Source organism: Mercenaria mercenaria, chromosome 13 (assembly GCF_021730395.1).
Source record: "Mercenaria mercenaria strain notata chromosome 13, MADL_Memer_1, whole genome shotgun sequence".
NCBI classification, from domain to species: Eukaryota; Metazoa; Mollusca; class Bivalvia; order Venerida; family Veneridae; genus Mercenaria; species Mercenaria mercenaria.
The window spans coordinates 17333160-17349736 of record NC_069373.1 but is presented as its reverse complement, the minus strand read 5'-3'; the positions used below and the strand labels follow the sequence as shown (position 1 = coordinate 17349736).

Below are 16577 nucleotides of genomic sequence, written 5' to 3'. Positions count from 1 at the left end.
CCATTTTGTTGCAGCCCAGAACAGTTAAGATATATTAAACCCACTGTAAAAAAGTCCATTTTCCTCTATTGCATTTTCTTTACATCAGCACTCGTTTAACATTTTTATGTATCTTTACAGGACTTCTTTACAAAGTTTTTGACTTATATCTTTGCAGTAGCATGTCAGCTTAGCGCAATAGGGAGAGCGCAGATCTAAGGATCGTTGAGTTGTTATCTCAATCCTCGAATGAGGCGAATGTTGTCCTTGCCAGTTTGATAATTTAAAAAGACTGTGTCTGAAATCATTCCTCCTCCACCTCTGATTCATGAGAGGAAGTTGCAGGGTTGGCGAGTAATTATCCGGGAAGGGGAAAACCCATCAGGTTGGGCAATACCCGCAAAAGTGGTAATACTGGGCAATAATCAAAAATAAATTATTCATTCCAAAGTTGGCAGTTACTTGCAGAGAACAGGTTTGTACTGGTACAGAATTCAGGAGCACTGGTTATGTTAACTGCCCACTGTTAGTGTTACATATTAGACTGCAATACTGTGAAAAAATGGGGTTAAACCTAAAACAAAACTGTGTACCTTTGCAACTTCACCAAGGACATTAACATTGGTGGTGTTTTTTTCTTGCCAGTAAACAAGTGTTTATAGTAGAAGATGGCAAACTATTATTGAGTACCCGTGGAAGTATTTCTTTATCTTGGCCTCTTGTTCTCGGCACATTTTCATTACCTCTGTTTCAGAAAATAGTTAAAAAACAAAATTAATGTTAATGTCTGTTAGACAGTTACTTTCTGAAGATGGCTAATAATCTTAGGCGTGCCCAGTGGCATGATTGCTCATTGACAGTTAAGTGCAAACAACACGGAACTTTGTCTATAGCCATTAAATTGATTAATTAAATTCATGAAACAGCTGTTTTGATACATTTATAAGTGTGTCTGATCTAGAGTGTCCATGCATTTCAATACTGGTAAAATTGCCTTGGAAACAATTTTCCAGAAATGGTATGGCAGAACCAGACCAATTTCACTTTAATTTCAGCAGGTTTTTTTTCTCTAAGCCGGATGTAATTTGAGGGCAAATAACTTAATAAGCTATTTTGGCACAAGAGGGGAAATAGCTTAGTATTTGAGCACAAGAGGGGAAATAGCTTAGTCTTTGGGCACATGAGGGGAAATAGGTTAGTATTTGGGCACAAGAGGGGAAATAGCTTAAAATATTTGGGCACATGAGGGGAAATAGCTTAGTATTTGGGCACATGAGGAGAAATAGCTTAGTCTTTGGGCACAAGAGGGGAAATAGCTAAGTCTTTGGGCACAAGAGGGGAAATAGCTTAGTCTTTGGGCACAAGAGGGGAAATAGCTTAGTATTTGGGCACAAGAGGGGAAATAGCTAAGTATTTGGGCACATGAGGGGAAATAGCTTAGTATTTGGGCACAAGAGGGGAAATAGCTAAGTATTTGGGCACATGAGAGAAAATAGCTTAATATTTGGGCACAAGAGGGGAAATAGCTTAGTATTTGGGCACAAGAGGGGAAATAGCTTAATATTTGGGCACATGAGGGGAAATAGCTTAATATTTGGGCACAAGAGGGGAAATAGCTTAGTCTTTAGGCACATGAGGGGAAATAGCTAAGTATTTGGGCACATGAGGGGAAATAGCTTAGTATTTGGGCACAAGAGGGGAAATAGATTCAATTAGTATTTGGGCACATGGTGGGAAATGGCTTAGTATTTGGGCACAAGAGGGGAAATAGCTTAGTATTTGGGCACATGAGGGGAAATAGCTTAGTCTTTGGGCACAAGAGGGGAAATAGATTCAATTAGTATTTGGGCACATGGTGGGAAATGGCTTAGTCTTTGGGCACATGAGGGGAAATAGCTTAGTCTTTGGGCACAAGAGGGGAAATAGCTAAGTATTTGGGCACAAGAGGGGAAATAGCTTAGTATTTGGGCACATGAGGGGAAATAGCTTAGTCTTTGGGCACAAGAGGGGAAATAGCTAAGTATTTGGGCACAAGAGGGTGAAATAGCTTAGTCTTTGGACACAAGAGGGGAAATAGCTAAGTATTTGGACACAAGAGGGAAATAGCTAATGTATTTGGGCACATGAGGGAATAGCTTAGTCTTGTGGGCACATGAGGGAAATAGGTTAGATATTGGGCACAAGATGGGGAAATACTTAGTCTTTGGGCACATGAGGGGAAATAGCTTAGTATTTTGGGCACAAGAGGGAAATAGCTTAGTCTTTGGGTGCATAAGAGGGAAAATAGCTTAGTCTTTGGGCACATGAGGGGAAATAGCTAAGTATTTGGGCACATGAGGGGAAATAGCTTAGTATTTGGGCACAAGAGGGGAAATAGCTTAGTCTTTGGGCACAAGAGGGGAAATAGCTTAGTATTTTGGCACATGAGGGGAAATAGCTTAGTATTTGGATGTAGAGAATTGAGGAAGATGAATCTTGATGTAAAATTGGTTTTAGAGAAAACTGCATGATACGAAAGAAATCTTCAGTGGGGAAGAAGCCAGTGAACCCATGCTGTTCAGCAGGGGGAATAAACCTTTTATCACTAATAATTGAACGTTGTTGTTGGGGGTTTATTATAGGATATTCTAACATTAAATTCTTAAAAAGAACTTAAGATTTCTACGGTATTTCTTCAAGGAGCATTGATTTATAATTCTATTTATATTTTTATATTTTAGCTGTACGGGCAGAAGATGAAGACGCAGCTAAGGTTGCAGATGATATCGGTAAAAGTAGAGATGGCTCAAAAACAGATGATGAAGTTGTACAGAGGTATGTACTCATGAAATTAGATATGATGGTAGCACAAAGCCTTTGCACTTAGTCGAACCTTTTTGCGAAAAGACCTCTTGTTAATAGAGACCGTCAGGGTTTGTCACTTTGAAGACCATACTTCCTTTTCTGTCGACCATCTGCAAATAGGAACTGCTTTTTAACTCTCTTGTATCAGATTTGATTATTCACAATTATATAGTCTGAAGGAGATGGTAAATATATTATGCTTGTTTCAAGTTTGAGTGTACATGGCAACCTTTCAATTGAATTTGTTATTCAGAGGCTGGGGCTCTTAGAGGTTACTTGTTATATTTGGGTCATTCCAGGAAATTAAATTCAAACAAACATTTGATCATTAACCCTTACCCTGCTAAGTTTCTGTAATGAACTTGTCCATCTTTCATTTTGGACAGTACCATTAACTGTTAAAAGGGGTGCTTACCAAAATGATACTGACTGAATGGCAAACAGTGTAGGTCTTGATCAGACTGCACAGATGTGCAGGCTGATTATGATCAGCACTGGTCCCAAAGGCAGAATCGATCGTGTCCAGCATGATAGGGGTTATAACTTAAGTCCATGAATACATATCACGAAAAAGTCAAAGCATTTTGACCAAAACCACGAAATTTTGTGCCCACGAAATGAAAGGATTTTACAGTGTTTGCCATTCCAGGTAGCAGTATGTGACGTTGTTCAGAAACTATTTGTTCACGTCTGTTCAGTTATGTTAAAATATCATTTATGCTAGGTAAAGTTCTTACCTGTTGAAACTATCTCCAGTTCTTTAGAATTCATTGCAACTTTATGTACATTAGCACACTTACAAGTCTTTGTGCCAGTTTTAGTGCACTCTATGTATCTGAATTATCAAGTTTAGAGGAAGGGCATCAGTTAAAATGGTTCGTCTAATTGAAAAGTATTTGCACAATTGAAGAGAAGAAGTTAGATATGTTACTGTCTCCCCTTCCTTTATTTAAGTGCACACAGAATTTCATCTTTCAACCCATCTTGTCTGTACAACATGTATGTGTTAGGTAGTCAATATTTTGTTCATGCAGTTTTGTCAGGTAACTTGTTTAAAGAAGGATTTTGAAATCATGTCTGTAAAAAAGAGTAAAATGAAGAACAGGATCTTTCTTCAAATTTTAACATATTGTACAGGCTACATTTTTCATGTGTAAAAAGTAAAACATTGTTCTTATGACTGCTTTAATACAAATGTATTGTGAAATTAATATGAAAATGCTCTCAAAAATAATACCTCATTCGATGTCTAGCTTTGGCAGTTGTCTTTTCATATTTCTATGGGAACATCGTAATTGATTAATAAGACTGCATTCAACTCTGAATTACTTCCAGGTGTTTCAAAGCAGTGGTTTTCTGTCTGCAATTATCCTGTTTGCATGTGTGTACCAGGAGCATTTATATATGCTGGGCCAGACTAGTAGAGGGAACACAGTTTGCTGCACTGTCCCCCCCCCCCCCCCCCCCAACACACACACACACACACCCATTCTTCATCTACTGGATTTTATTATACCAGTTGCGCAGTATTTTGAAATACCTTCACCTTTAATTGCTTAACAGACCACATTTATAAACGTACATAGTTGCCAAAAAACGGGTGTAAACATAATGTTGTTCACGTAATATTTGTCTTCCCAGTACTTACATGTCTTTTACTCAGAAAACGTAGTTTGCTTTGTAATTGTTATAGAAACCTGGCTGCACTGTGTTTTTCTGCAACGCATATTATTTGCTTGATCAGTCAGATCTGTGTTTTTTTCTTTCTTTGCATTTACAACATTTACTGCTCTCAGTATTTAGGTAAAGATTGTTTGGAGTTCTCTACAGTTCCTATTGTCTGAATTCCTTTCATAATTTAATGGATAAAGAAAAAAAAGCAGTGCGATGTTAGGGATTGGATCACCTGAGACCAGGTTTTTTTTTGTCAGTTTTTATAGCCGTTAATCGGCTATATTCCCAATGCCAAAAAGAATATATTTTTCCCCAAATGAGTGCAAAAATTCCCAGTCTACATTATGGAAAAAAAAATCATCAAAATTGCACAAAAATTTACCAAATTATGGACAGTTTTGTAATGGAAGTATGATAAAGAAGTTGTACAGTGTGAAACAAGTGTATGAGAAAGTGCTTACACACATCCTTACTATATCCTATGGGACTAAATATTTCCCAATTTGGAACATTTACGCATCAAAATTCCCAATTTTGAGGGTATAGGCTATGTTCCCAAATTAGCTAGAAAAAAACCTGCTGAGACTCTTCCATTATTATACCAGATTTATATAGCACTGTTTTCATGCACATGTGCAGGTTCAAAAATTGCTTTCATTGTTTTTTGACATGTGCATTCTTTGGTTCACAAGCTCAAGACTTTAACATCAAGAATGACATACACCATTTTCTTCACCTTTAAAGGTGGCCAATCTTGAGTACCAGTTTCTTTTTCAGTTTCTGTATATTTTGTTTGAGATTTATTTAACCCTTACCCTGCTAAATTTCTACAATAAACTTGTCCATCTTTCAATTTGGACAGTACCATTATTGTTAAAAGGGGTGCTTACCAAACAGATAGTCATACTGACTGAATGGCAAACAGTGCAGACCATGATCAGCCTTGCTCTGCACTGGTCGCAAAGGCAGAATCACTTGTTGCCAGCAGGCTAAGAATTTAAGAACAAAAAACTCTTTAAGTTAAGTCTCTGTTATGAATGTATTTAATTACTCCCTCCACAAATGCACGCACAAAGTTGCATTTTTAGTGTACTTTCGCTTACTATGTCTTTGTCAATTATTGTCATACTATGTTTACCAAGTTTATACGTATGTTAATTTAAGAAAATTCACTGTCAGGAAAGAGAAACCAACTTTAAAAATACCTTTAGTGAATGTCTGACATGGATTAAACAAATAAATCTGCAAAAATTAGGGATGGCAATGAATATTCGAATATTCGTTCATGACGCGAATATTTGAATACTGTTTCACTATTCGAATATTCGAAAAAATAAAATAAAATCATAAGAAATAAATAAAAACCAAATGCAAGAACCAGTATGTTCGTCTGTCTAATTTACCAAAATTCGCTTTCATAGTAAATACGTGCGAAAATGGCTTCCGTCGCTGTCAGACGTGTCACTTTGTATATTAGCGTGCCGATATTGTACATCGCTATGGTGATGACATTGTACCCTGTAGTAAGTACCGCTAATTGCTTACCTTTAGAAATTTTATTAGTCCCCAATTGATGTAAATCCGATACAAATCGCCTTGTTTTCGGTAGGTGCGAACCGCATATAATTAAAAATCATCAGAAAGCACTTGAACTAATGACTCGGATTTCAATCAAAGTTAATTCAAGATGTATTTCAGTAAAGAAAAATGCCGAAAAGTGTTGTAAACAAGTCAAATGTGATGAATATTAATTTTATGTAAAACGGGTTCCTCTCGATAATAAATGCATTTCATATGGAAAAAAATAGTAGAATCTACTCAATATTTAGACAAAGGGTAAAGTTAAGCAAAATATATCTTTTATAAGACTCCCCCAGCCCCACAGTCTTTAATTTTACAACCCGTTTAATCGAAAATATTGTTCATGCTGTTACGTGAATCTTCTGTCAAAATGCAAGCAATGCCGTCTGTCTGTTTAAAGTATTTCACACGTTCATCCGACAAGAAGTCGGCTACATGTAATACGTGTTGAGAGAACCTTACCTACGGGAGGGCTACATCCCTGTAAAAACATACAAAAATAAGTAAAACCTACACAGATTATATGTAAATGGAGGCAAATAACAAATATTTTATATTCAAAAAGATGAACAAGCGATGAGAACGATGAGTCAGTCTTAATTCGTTAATGTCTAAATTACTTCCGGTGTAAACGAATGTAGAATTAATGCAGATTGCTGCTTAGGGTACGATAAATTCATAAGATTTTGAGTTTTTTTTTTTTTTGTTGATCATTTGATGACCGAATATTTGTTCAGAAGGCTGACCGAATATTCGAATACCAAAATTGCTATTCGTTGCCATCCCTAGCAAAAATGATAACACTTTTAAGGTTTTAAACAAATTATCATTCCAGTCAATTTTACTTTTAACCTTAATGATAACATGGTGTAATAGGCCTCAATTTCACCAAAAGTGTACATACAGCTTGATAATTTAAGCTTTAAAAATGTCAAACGATAAAAATAAGGTGCATATTGACAAGGTATATAGTGACAGAAGTTTTCAAAAATTTCCTTTAGATTACCTCCCCTGATAATTTTGGTTTTTCATGAGTTATCTCCCCTGAAAACTAGCAAAATATTATTTTCTCCTTTTCCCTATGGGGAATTTAGATTTATTTTTGATATTTGTATTAGAATCATATAATGCAGCTTTCTACCGCAAAATTTTCTCGAAACTCAAGTTAGATTCTCATAATCAAAGAAATTATATATTTCCCATAGGCATCAGTGTTAACTCCAATACCGATTATCTCCCCAAAAAATGATAAAATTTGAAAAATCTCTTGGAGAAAAGTTTTTAATTTTGAATGTCTTTAAAGTGACCAAATTTCATTTAAATATTACCATCCTGGGCAGTTACAAGATATGAAATATGGCTATTACACCAGGTCCATGTTTACTTTGCCTTTACAACCGGTGCAGGCTGATCTTGATCTGCAGTGTTTGCTATTCAGTCAGTAAATTATCAGTGAACCCTCTTTGAATGATAAGTGGTACTGCCCATACTGAATGATGGACCAGTCCTTATTAGAAATATAGCAGGGTAAAGGTTAAAGCTGCATGTGTTACTTTGATCATAGTTCTTGTTTATCTTGGATGAGTACAGCTGTTCTTCCACTTGACAGCTCTCAACCTTTTCAAATGTTTTCACAGACCTGTACTCTGGTATCAATATTTTGAACATGAAACAGTCATGCTGTTAACACAGTAATAACAAACATTTTATCAGCAGTAACTTGTAAGTGTTTCTCTACATGTCTTGGTTTGTTTTCGTGGGATTATAATTGTTATGGGGGCCTCCATGGCCATGTGGTTAAAGGTCACTGACTTCAAATCACTTGCTTGTCATCGATGTGGGTTTGAGCCTAGCTTGGGGCTTAGTTTTGTTCATGTTAGGAAGCCATCCAGCTGGCTTACGGATATCGGTGGTACTACCAAGGTGAACACTTATGTTAAAATAATGTTTGAAGCAGCACCTTGGATCTTCCTGCACCATGAAAAGTTGAAAGGTCGCCTTATGACCTATAATTGTGTCATTGTGATGTTAAACTCAACAAAACAGAACAAACAAACATAAAATTGTTGTTCCTCTCTCCCGATCCCTGCATTTATTCAAGGACACAGAAATGGGCTGCATCCACCACATTAGGGTATGGCCAATAACTTTGCCATCTATCGAGAGATTTACATCAGTAATCCCTGTAACAACACCATCTGTCAGCGCCCAAAAGAATCGGACCCAAAGCACCAGTCAGAGGTTTTTCTCTATGTCTTCTGTCCGTCCAAAATTCTGCCATCCATGAAGGGATTTTGATATGTTCCCCATAATAAGTTTATATGCCAGACTTGGTTCTGTTGTTAATAGAGAAGGTTTTTTCCAAACAAATTTTTTCCAGCTATTACCAAAAAATTATTGCAAATGGGACTGCAGTTAGTTCAGTACCCAGAAATAAGCTAAATACGTAATTGTTTTAAAGATAAATAGCATTCAGGGGAATAATTTATTGTGCAGCTGCTTGCCTAATGGTTTCACTGCATCTGCCTGTATCAGTATATATCGATACACTTATTATCATTTTCTTCAAAGGATATTATTCAAAATTTCTCTTCAACATACTCGCCTTTGGCAAATTATTACATATTCATAGCGTTAAATGCAGAATCAGGTTACTTCATAAGATAAGAAAGTTCAAATGGAGATGTTTGCCAAAATACAAACTACAGTACATGTAATTATTGTGAAATTAGCAACTAACTTGTTTTTTTAAATGAGCCAGTTTTTCAAGTTACTGGTATATAATCAGGGTTACAAGCACTCATAAAATATATATTTTAATAAGACAAGATTATTCAGTATCAGAGGATATGATCTTTTGCTATCACTTAGACATGAAATAACTTGTATTCTGTTATTTTATATATATTAATTTCATCCTAAATTTACATTGCTTTTCCAAAGGGGCAGTATGCATCCCCTCTAAGATCTGCCAGGTGTGCAGTCTGTGTTAATGATCTAAAGTAAAAACCACATTTGGATATCTTGCTGAAATATAAATTAGAATTCACTTCCTTGGATATATCATAGACATTTTTGAGGAGCATAAAATTATCCCCCTCCCCATCACCAGTGCTGATTTTACTGTCTATCTGAGTGGTTCATGCTTTGCTTTTAATTTGTAATCTCAAAAGTAGTAATATTAGACCACCCAGGGCCCTCTCTACATTTTGGGGTATTGGGGCCGGGGCCCTTGGAGGGGGGAATTTCCAATGTTTTCAAGGGAGGGGGGAATTCATTCTGGAGATATGACATCTGATCATAACCCCTTAAATTAAGGTCAGTTGAGTATTACAGATATCAAACTAATGTGAATATATAAGAAGTATTGTACAGAACATAATCTATTGAAAACAGGCAACTTTCATTTTCTTTTATTAAATCAGTTAGGTGACATCCAATCGAGGTTCACATGTCGTCATTATCGGAAGCACTAGCAGTATCCACTGACATTGTCTCAGCAGCAGCCGGAGCAGGGTTTCCCTTCATCGTATCTACCTGATTGTGCATGTCTGGCCCTGATGAAACAGCGGTGTCCGTGACAGTAGTTCGTTTTTTGAGAGCATGCTGCTTAAAAAGCAAATCTATTTTTGTGCATTTCGCCCCAGTTGCATCCGTGATCTTTCTACTGTATGATGTGCATTATGCAACATTTTTTTCAAAGGGAAGTAACTTTGCATACACGCATCCGGGGAACTGAAAAACGAGCGTATTATACGGATCAGTAAAACCAGGGGTTCCACTAGACCTGAAAACCCAAGAGTCCCGGGACCCTTGGGTCCAAATTTTGAAGGGTCCTTTTTCAAAATACAAGAGTCCTGCCCCAACACATTGATACAATTGACTATATTTTCTTATAAAGTAATACTACGTAATTAATAGCTATACTACAACCAAGAACATGTTACAGCATAATAACAATTTCTGTTTCAGGTCATATAATCTCATATTGTAAATAAATTTTTATCAAAATTCATTTTAATTTGATGAGGTTTTTCTTCAATATTTTTGTTTGTTAGATCTAGCAGAAAAGTGCTAAAACATTGTAAAAATGTATCCAAAAACGTACTATCCGGATACTCAGGGTTTTTTTCCGGCTGTTTTTATAGCCGTTATTCAGCTATATTCCCAATGCCAAAAAGTATGTATTTTTCCCAAAATTAATGCAAAAATTCCCAATCTACATTCTGAAAAAAAATTCATCAAAATTGCACAAAAATTTACCAAGTTATGGACAATTTCGTAACGGAAGTATGTTAAAGATGGTCTACAATGTGAAACAAGTGTACGAGAAAGTGCTTACAAGCCTTACACACATCCTCACTGTATATAATGGGACTAAATATTTCCCAATTTGGAACATTTACGCGTCAAAATTCCCAATTCTGGGGGTATAGGCTATGTTCCCAAATTAGCTAGAAAAAACCCTGATACTGGTACACTTTTGGAATGTCGTCTGAAATGTTGTTTTTTGCCAGTTACTTGGTCCACTAAGGTAAACCAGAGATAGTTCCTCAAATAATGATGCTACTTTTCATTAAAAATTGCATTGAAAGTCAAGTTTTTTTTTAGTGAATTTTGGAAAAATTGCATATGTCATCAGGTGTAATTAGAATCGTGAATGGACATTCTAAACTTATTTTTACTTTCCAAATTCATTTAAAGTTGTGGATTTTCTCGTTGAAGTTAAGGTACAATCATTAAACAATGATCTAATTTAAAGTATGCATGAAGAAATCTAGCAGGACACTTTTCACGTGCTCGGTATTCAGCTGGTCGCTTAATTACGATAATTTTTTTTGACAGTATGCAGGCTCAATACGGGTAACGCTTTATCAATTAATGTTAACACTTCATTGATTCTCATTACCTATGTGCACTCGCCGTGACGTAACTTGCTGATAAAGAAAAATCAGTGTGGCATGTCCACAGGATAAAGGGCGGGAATTTAGCAGAAGATCAAAGGCAGGAGGGCATGACCGCGAGTGTTTATTTTGAATACACGTGTTTATCGTGGACATAGTTTTACTTTAGGAAATGACTGATTATCAAAGGAAAATGTCTCCGGGTCCCGAGTGACGCACAGGCAATTATCATGCCGGGTCTTTTGAAAATCTCCCGGACACGGGCTCCTAAGACTATCGGGTATCGATTTTTTTCTTGATTTTTTTTTTTCTTTCGAGGGGGAATTTTTCTGTACTTGGGGGGGAAAAAACATACTATTTCGAGGGTGGAATGAGGCCGAATTTCGGCCCCAAAAATCGGCAAATGAGGGCCCTGCCACCATGCCATCTTTATGGCTTCTCTGATTTGGTTATAATCTCCAAAGGTTCAATTGATGTTTATGTTCCTTTTGATAGTTTAAAGGGGCCTCCTTGGCCAAATGGTTAAGGTCTTTGACTTGGAATCTCTTGCCCTTCACCGATGTAGGTCCGAGCCTCACTATTCATGTGAAGAAGCTGTCCAGCTGGCTTACAGAAGGTCGGTGGTTATACCCAGGTACCCTACCTATGATGAAATAATGCACGGAGGGGCCACTGGGGACTTTCTCCACCATCAAAGCTGGAAAGTTGTCATATCAGCTATAATTGTGTTGGTGTGATGTTATACCCAACAAAATATGACCACAGTTTTTGTGGCAGAATCACATCACTGTTAGGACTGATGAGTATTATTGTATATACTAGAGAATGAAGTGTGACAGATAAGTGGTGCTGTAAGAATTGTATTGTAACAGTTTCTGGATCCACACATGATATTGCTACATGATATACAAAAACCTACCTGTTATACCTGTACTCTATAGCAAGTGTAATGTAGAAAACGCCATACTGTAGCTGTACTGTATACAAATACAATACAAGGACATACCGGGAGGAAATAATCTTCCATATATCTGTATTATTGTAAACAGACACTTTCAAGTGATTGCCTGGATGCCTATTATTATGAAATTTGAGATTTTGATCTGAGCAGTGTTTCAACTGTGGCACTGATATAAAGCTATGGGTGTTGAGGGGTGGGGGATGGGGTGTGGAGTTCAGAATGTTTGTCAAGTTCAAAACTGGGCCATATTTAGGTCACTTAAGGTGAAGTCATAGAAATAGCTTGTTGGCACATCTTCCCTTATTTACATGACTGATGAAACTTTGTATGAAATCCAGATCAGATTGGACACTGAGAACCCGTTAGTTTTGGTACAGAATCCAGAAACACTGGTTACATTTGCTGTGAGGAGTTACATAACAGAAATACTGTTAAAAAATGGAGTTATCGAAAAGAAAAAAATCAAAAGTTGGTCATAAAAGGTTAATAATGCAACTAGGTCAAATCATAGAAAAGCTTGCCATCACTCCAGAGGTCGCATTTTAGTGTTGAAAATACTTTAGTAAGCTTTTCTTGCACCAGCCATTGTGCAGCTTGCATCAGTTGCTTTAGAACCTAAGATTGGAACATTATGGTAGACAGTGTTTTTGCTCAGCATTTTCTCTTGTTTCTTGGTTGGCAAACTGATGCCAAGTTAACTTTTCGCTGAATGAATGGTATTCTTGTAGGGACAGATAATTGGATTATACCTTGAGAAAAAATACTTAACCTTTAGCTTGAGGTTGGCAAGTGATTCTGCCTTTGTGACCTGCAGTGCTGATCATGGTTTGCACTGTTCACTTTTTAGTCTGTAAATTTTCATTGAACACTCCTTTGATATACAAATGGTACTGCCCAAATTGAATGATGGACCAATCCATTTTAGAAATTTAGCTGGGTAAAGGTTAATGTTATTACCACTTTGAAAAATATCACTTAGATTGACTTATAATTAATGCCTATATATAAGATACCACAATTTCTTAGCCGAATTAAAAGATACATGTACGTCACACTTATAGGCAACCAATCCATATTGATTATCAGCAAATTAGGTATTTTACGGAAGTCACATATTGTCAATGTTTATAGCTTTCCCTTCTCTAAATGATAGTAGGTAACTATATACTTCAAAAACAACATTTCTTCTGTTTTGTTGCTGTTTATTGATGCTAGATCTGAAAATGTATCCATTTTTATGACATTAGTTCATAAATAGCACAGCACAGCTTCTCTATGTGCATATGCTACATCTTTTATAGGATACAGTCTCATTGTGCTGCCAAGTCTTTAGTCTGTTATAGTGGGCAAGGTATAAAGTATTGCTCTATAAAATTTTCAAATGTTTGTAAGCTTCCTGTATCAAAAGAATCCAAACATACTTCCTGCATGTTTCTTGTATACTCTTTCACTTGGCAGGTGATCAGATGACCCAAGTCAGTACTAGAGATATATAGCGCTGTGGACAGTGTCATTGAGAATGTTGGTGGAATATCCTGGTTAATAATAATGTAGTGTGTTTGGAACCTAGGTTTAAAAACTGAGTTTTGAAACCAGTCTCAGCACTGGAGCTTTTGATTGGTTGTTTTGGACCACCTACTTGAAATTGACCAATAGGAAATTAGCATACAGAGACTGGTTCCCAATGCTTAAGTCTGATTTCATATGTAAACTTCCATTAATTCCCAGAGAATTTGCAGTGAAAAGACACATCAACACCTAGATATATTAAAGTGTTTGGAGTTCATAACAAATATATAGGTACCTCTTGTTACCTATAGGATGAATGATAAAGCAGGAATGTACCTAGTATTTGCAGTAGTGAATCTTGTTATGTAAATGTGACAGCTTTGTGGTTAGATCTTCACCACTGATTATACCATATAGGTAACATATACAATGCTTTTAATGATGTACATGTTTCCCAATTAATAAAAAAGCACTTTAAACTCCTGACACGTGGTTAATTGTCTCGGCCTAACTGAACTGACTAATAGAATATTAATAGAAGGGATAATCTTTTTTGTAAGTGGTAATTATGATAGTTTAATGATGTGTGTGGTATAGACAGACTGAAGGAGAGATTTCTCTTATATTTCCCCATAAAAATGAGAAAGGACTAGCTGCAAAGAAAAGGCTCACAGAATTCCTTTGAAGTAGGTAATTGGGTAACCTTAACACATTTTTGTCTTGGGCAGGTGAGTTTGTGATATTTTAGCTGTAACCCAGGAGGTGGACCAGGTAGAGAAACTGGTCTACCTATTAGCTTGATCCCTTGTCTATTCAGATGTGTATAAGATAGATGTTTGATCCCAATGGTCCCAGAGCTGCTGCTTATTCGCCCTATTACAAGGCTGTCAGGCCTACTCCAGAAAAGTTATGCTGTTGGAAAACAGTGCTACAGTAAACAAGACCTGTTTGTTTTGTTAGTTTTTAAGTCACACTGGGGGACTCAGTGGTCGAGTGGTTAAGGTCGCTGACTTCAAATCACTTGCCTCTCACCAATGTGGGTTTAAGTCTTGCTTGGTGCATAGAATTCTGTATGTGAGGAAGCCATCCAGCTGGCTTATGGAAGGGCGTTTTTTTCTACCCAGGTGCCGGCTTATGATGAAATAATCTCTGGAAGTGCAACTTGGGGTCCTCCTCCACCATCAAAAGCTGGAAAATTGTCATAAGACCTACATCGTATAAATATGTCTCTGTGATGTTAAAACCAAACAAAAACAACAAAGTCACACTGACTCATTTCAGGTCATATGGAGACTTTAAAGTGTCTATGTTTTGATGGTGGAGAAAGGCCCCTGGTGCCTGAGTTATACTTCAGGCACAAACAAGCTCCTGAATAGAACCACCAACTGGATGGCTTTCTCACATAAACTAGGTTCAAACTCACAGAGATGATGGGCATGACCTGATTTGAAGTCAGCATCATTAACCATATTGCCACGGACAGGGGTTTACAGACAAACGGAAAGAGATTTTAATGGTGTCCTGTATGATAATTCTGTTTTGGATCTTTATATCGGGGAGTACTTCTATCAAAAAACATAGCAGCAATAAAGTGTAATCAACTATCCTTGTATAACAGGTTGTTGGTTTTGTATCACTCTGAGGTTGATGACTGTATGAGATGATATGAAGTAGATATAGTTACATGAAACTTGTTTGATATGTTGGTTTTAATGTCAAGATCAGCCTAATAGGTTCATCAGCAAAGAAAAGTAGTATAGTAAGTGCTGTAACATGTGTTCTTCATAGAATATTGCGCATGTGATACTATCTGCTTTGATTTGGAAACGTTTAATGGCACATACCTATAGTACATATTTCTTAGGCCATTAGAAATAGATTACTAGATTTTCGTCAAGATTCTACCTTTTATCGGTGTTGGCATTCATATTTGTTTTGATCTTTATTTATGCAATATCGGATCGATATTTAAAATCCAGTATCTGTAAACAAAATGGGCCGCGGCATGAGAAAACCAACATAGTGCATTTGCAAACAGCATTGATCCAGACCAGCTGCACATCCACGTAGTCTGGTCAGGATCCATGCTGTTCTCTAACGGTTTCTTTAATTGCAGTAGGCTTTGAAAGCGAACAGCATGGGTCCTGACTAGCCTGCTCATCCACGTAGTCTGGTCAGGATCCAGCTGTTCACTAACGGTTTCTCTAATTGCAATAGACTTTGAAAGTGAACAGCATGGATCCTGACCAGACTGCGCGGATATGCAGGCTGATCTGGATCCATGTGACCAGGCAAACGCACTGTTTGTTTTCTCATGGTGCGGTACAAAATGTGAAAGCTATTGTTATATTTCAGCTGATTTTCTTTTACATCGAGATATCGACAAAAAATCGCACAAGGACAGATTGTTCTGGAATTTTGACATCTGTTCATCCTGTATCAAAAGATTCTTTAAAAAAATCTTTAAAAAAAAAAATGCAACATATTGGAGAAAAACCAAGCAGTTACATTATAAGTGCCTAGCTTGATCGATTGTTGTGTGATAAGTATGTGACAGTTTTGTCTTGCATGATGTAGGAGGAGAGGTAAAAGTGTATGTAGTTACTATAAAGCCTGCATGCTGGAGGTATCTTGGCAGTTCACATTGACCTTTACTGACTGAAGGTCATTTCTTGGAATCCATCTGATATTTGTCTACTGCGTCATTTCAGTCAAGCTAATTTACAAAGTTCTGTGATGTCATTTTGAAAATATTGCCAGGACTGATTAAATCATAAGCGCTTTTTGATATTAGGTGTTTTTTGTCACAGTTTGGCAGTGACATCAAAAGAGCAAGTTATTCTTTTGTCTGAGTCTAAAGAAGAGGGTATATCTGTCTTGCAGACAACAAGCTAGTACTTTTGCAAAACCCAGAAAAAGCTGTTGCAGTACTGAAAAGCTGTTAAAAATGGCAAAAAAGCAAATTATGCATAACAAAGAAGGGGCCTAAAGATTATGGTCCCCAATTTTTAATCACTTCTCCCTCCCCAGTGTGATTTCAAAACCTTGCTGGGATTTAGAACTCTTCATGTGAGGAAGCCATCCAGCTGGCATACGGAACGTCAGTGATTCTAACCAGCTAGTTC

At 36.8% G+C, this 16577-nt stretch overlaps 1 protein-coding gene across 1 annotated transcript in view; it reads left to right on the top strand.

Annotated features, from left to right (window-relative positions):
* LOC123529580 (uncharacterized) overlaps positions 1–16577 on the top strand; it is an 81851-nt gene that overhangs the window by 4688 nt on the left and 60586 nt on the right. Inside the window, exon 2 of the mRNA XM_053521275.1 lies at positions 2700–2793. Within this exon, the coding sequence (XP_053377250.1) occupies positions 2700–2793 (94 nt within the window). The remainder of the gene's footprint in view (positions 1–2699; positions 2794–16577) is intronic.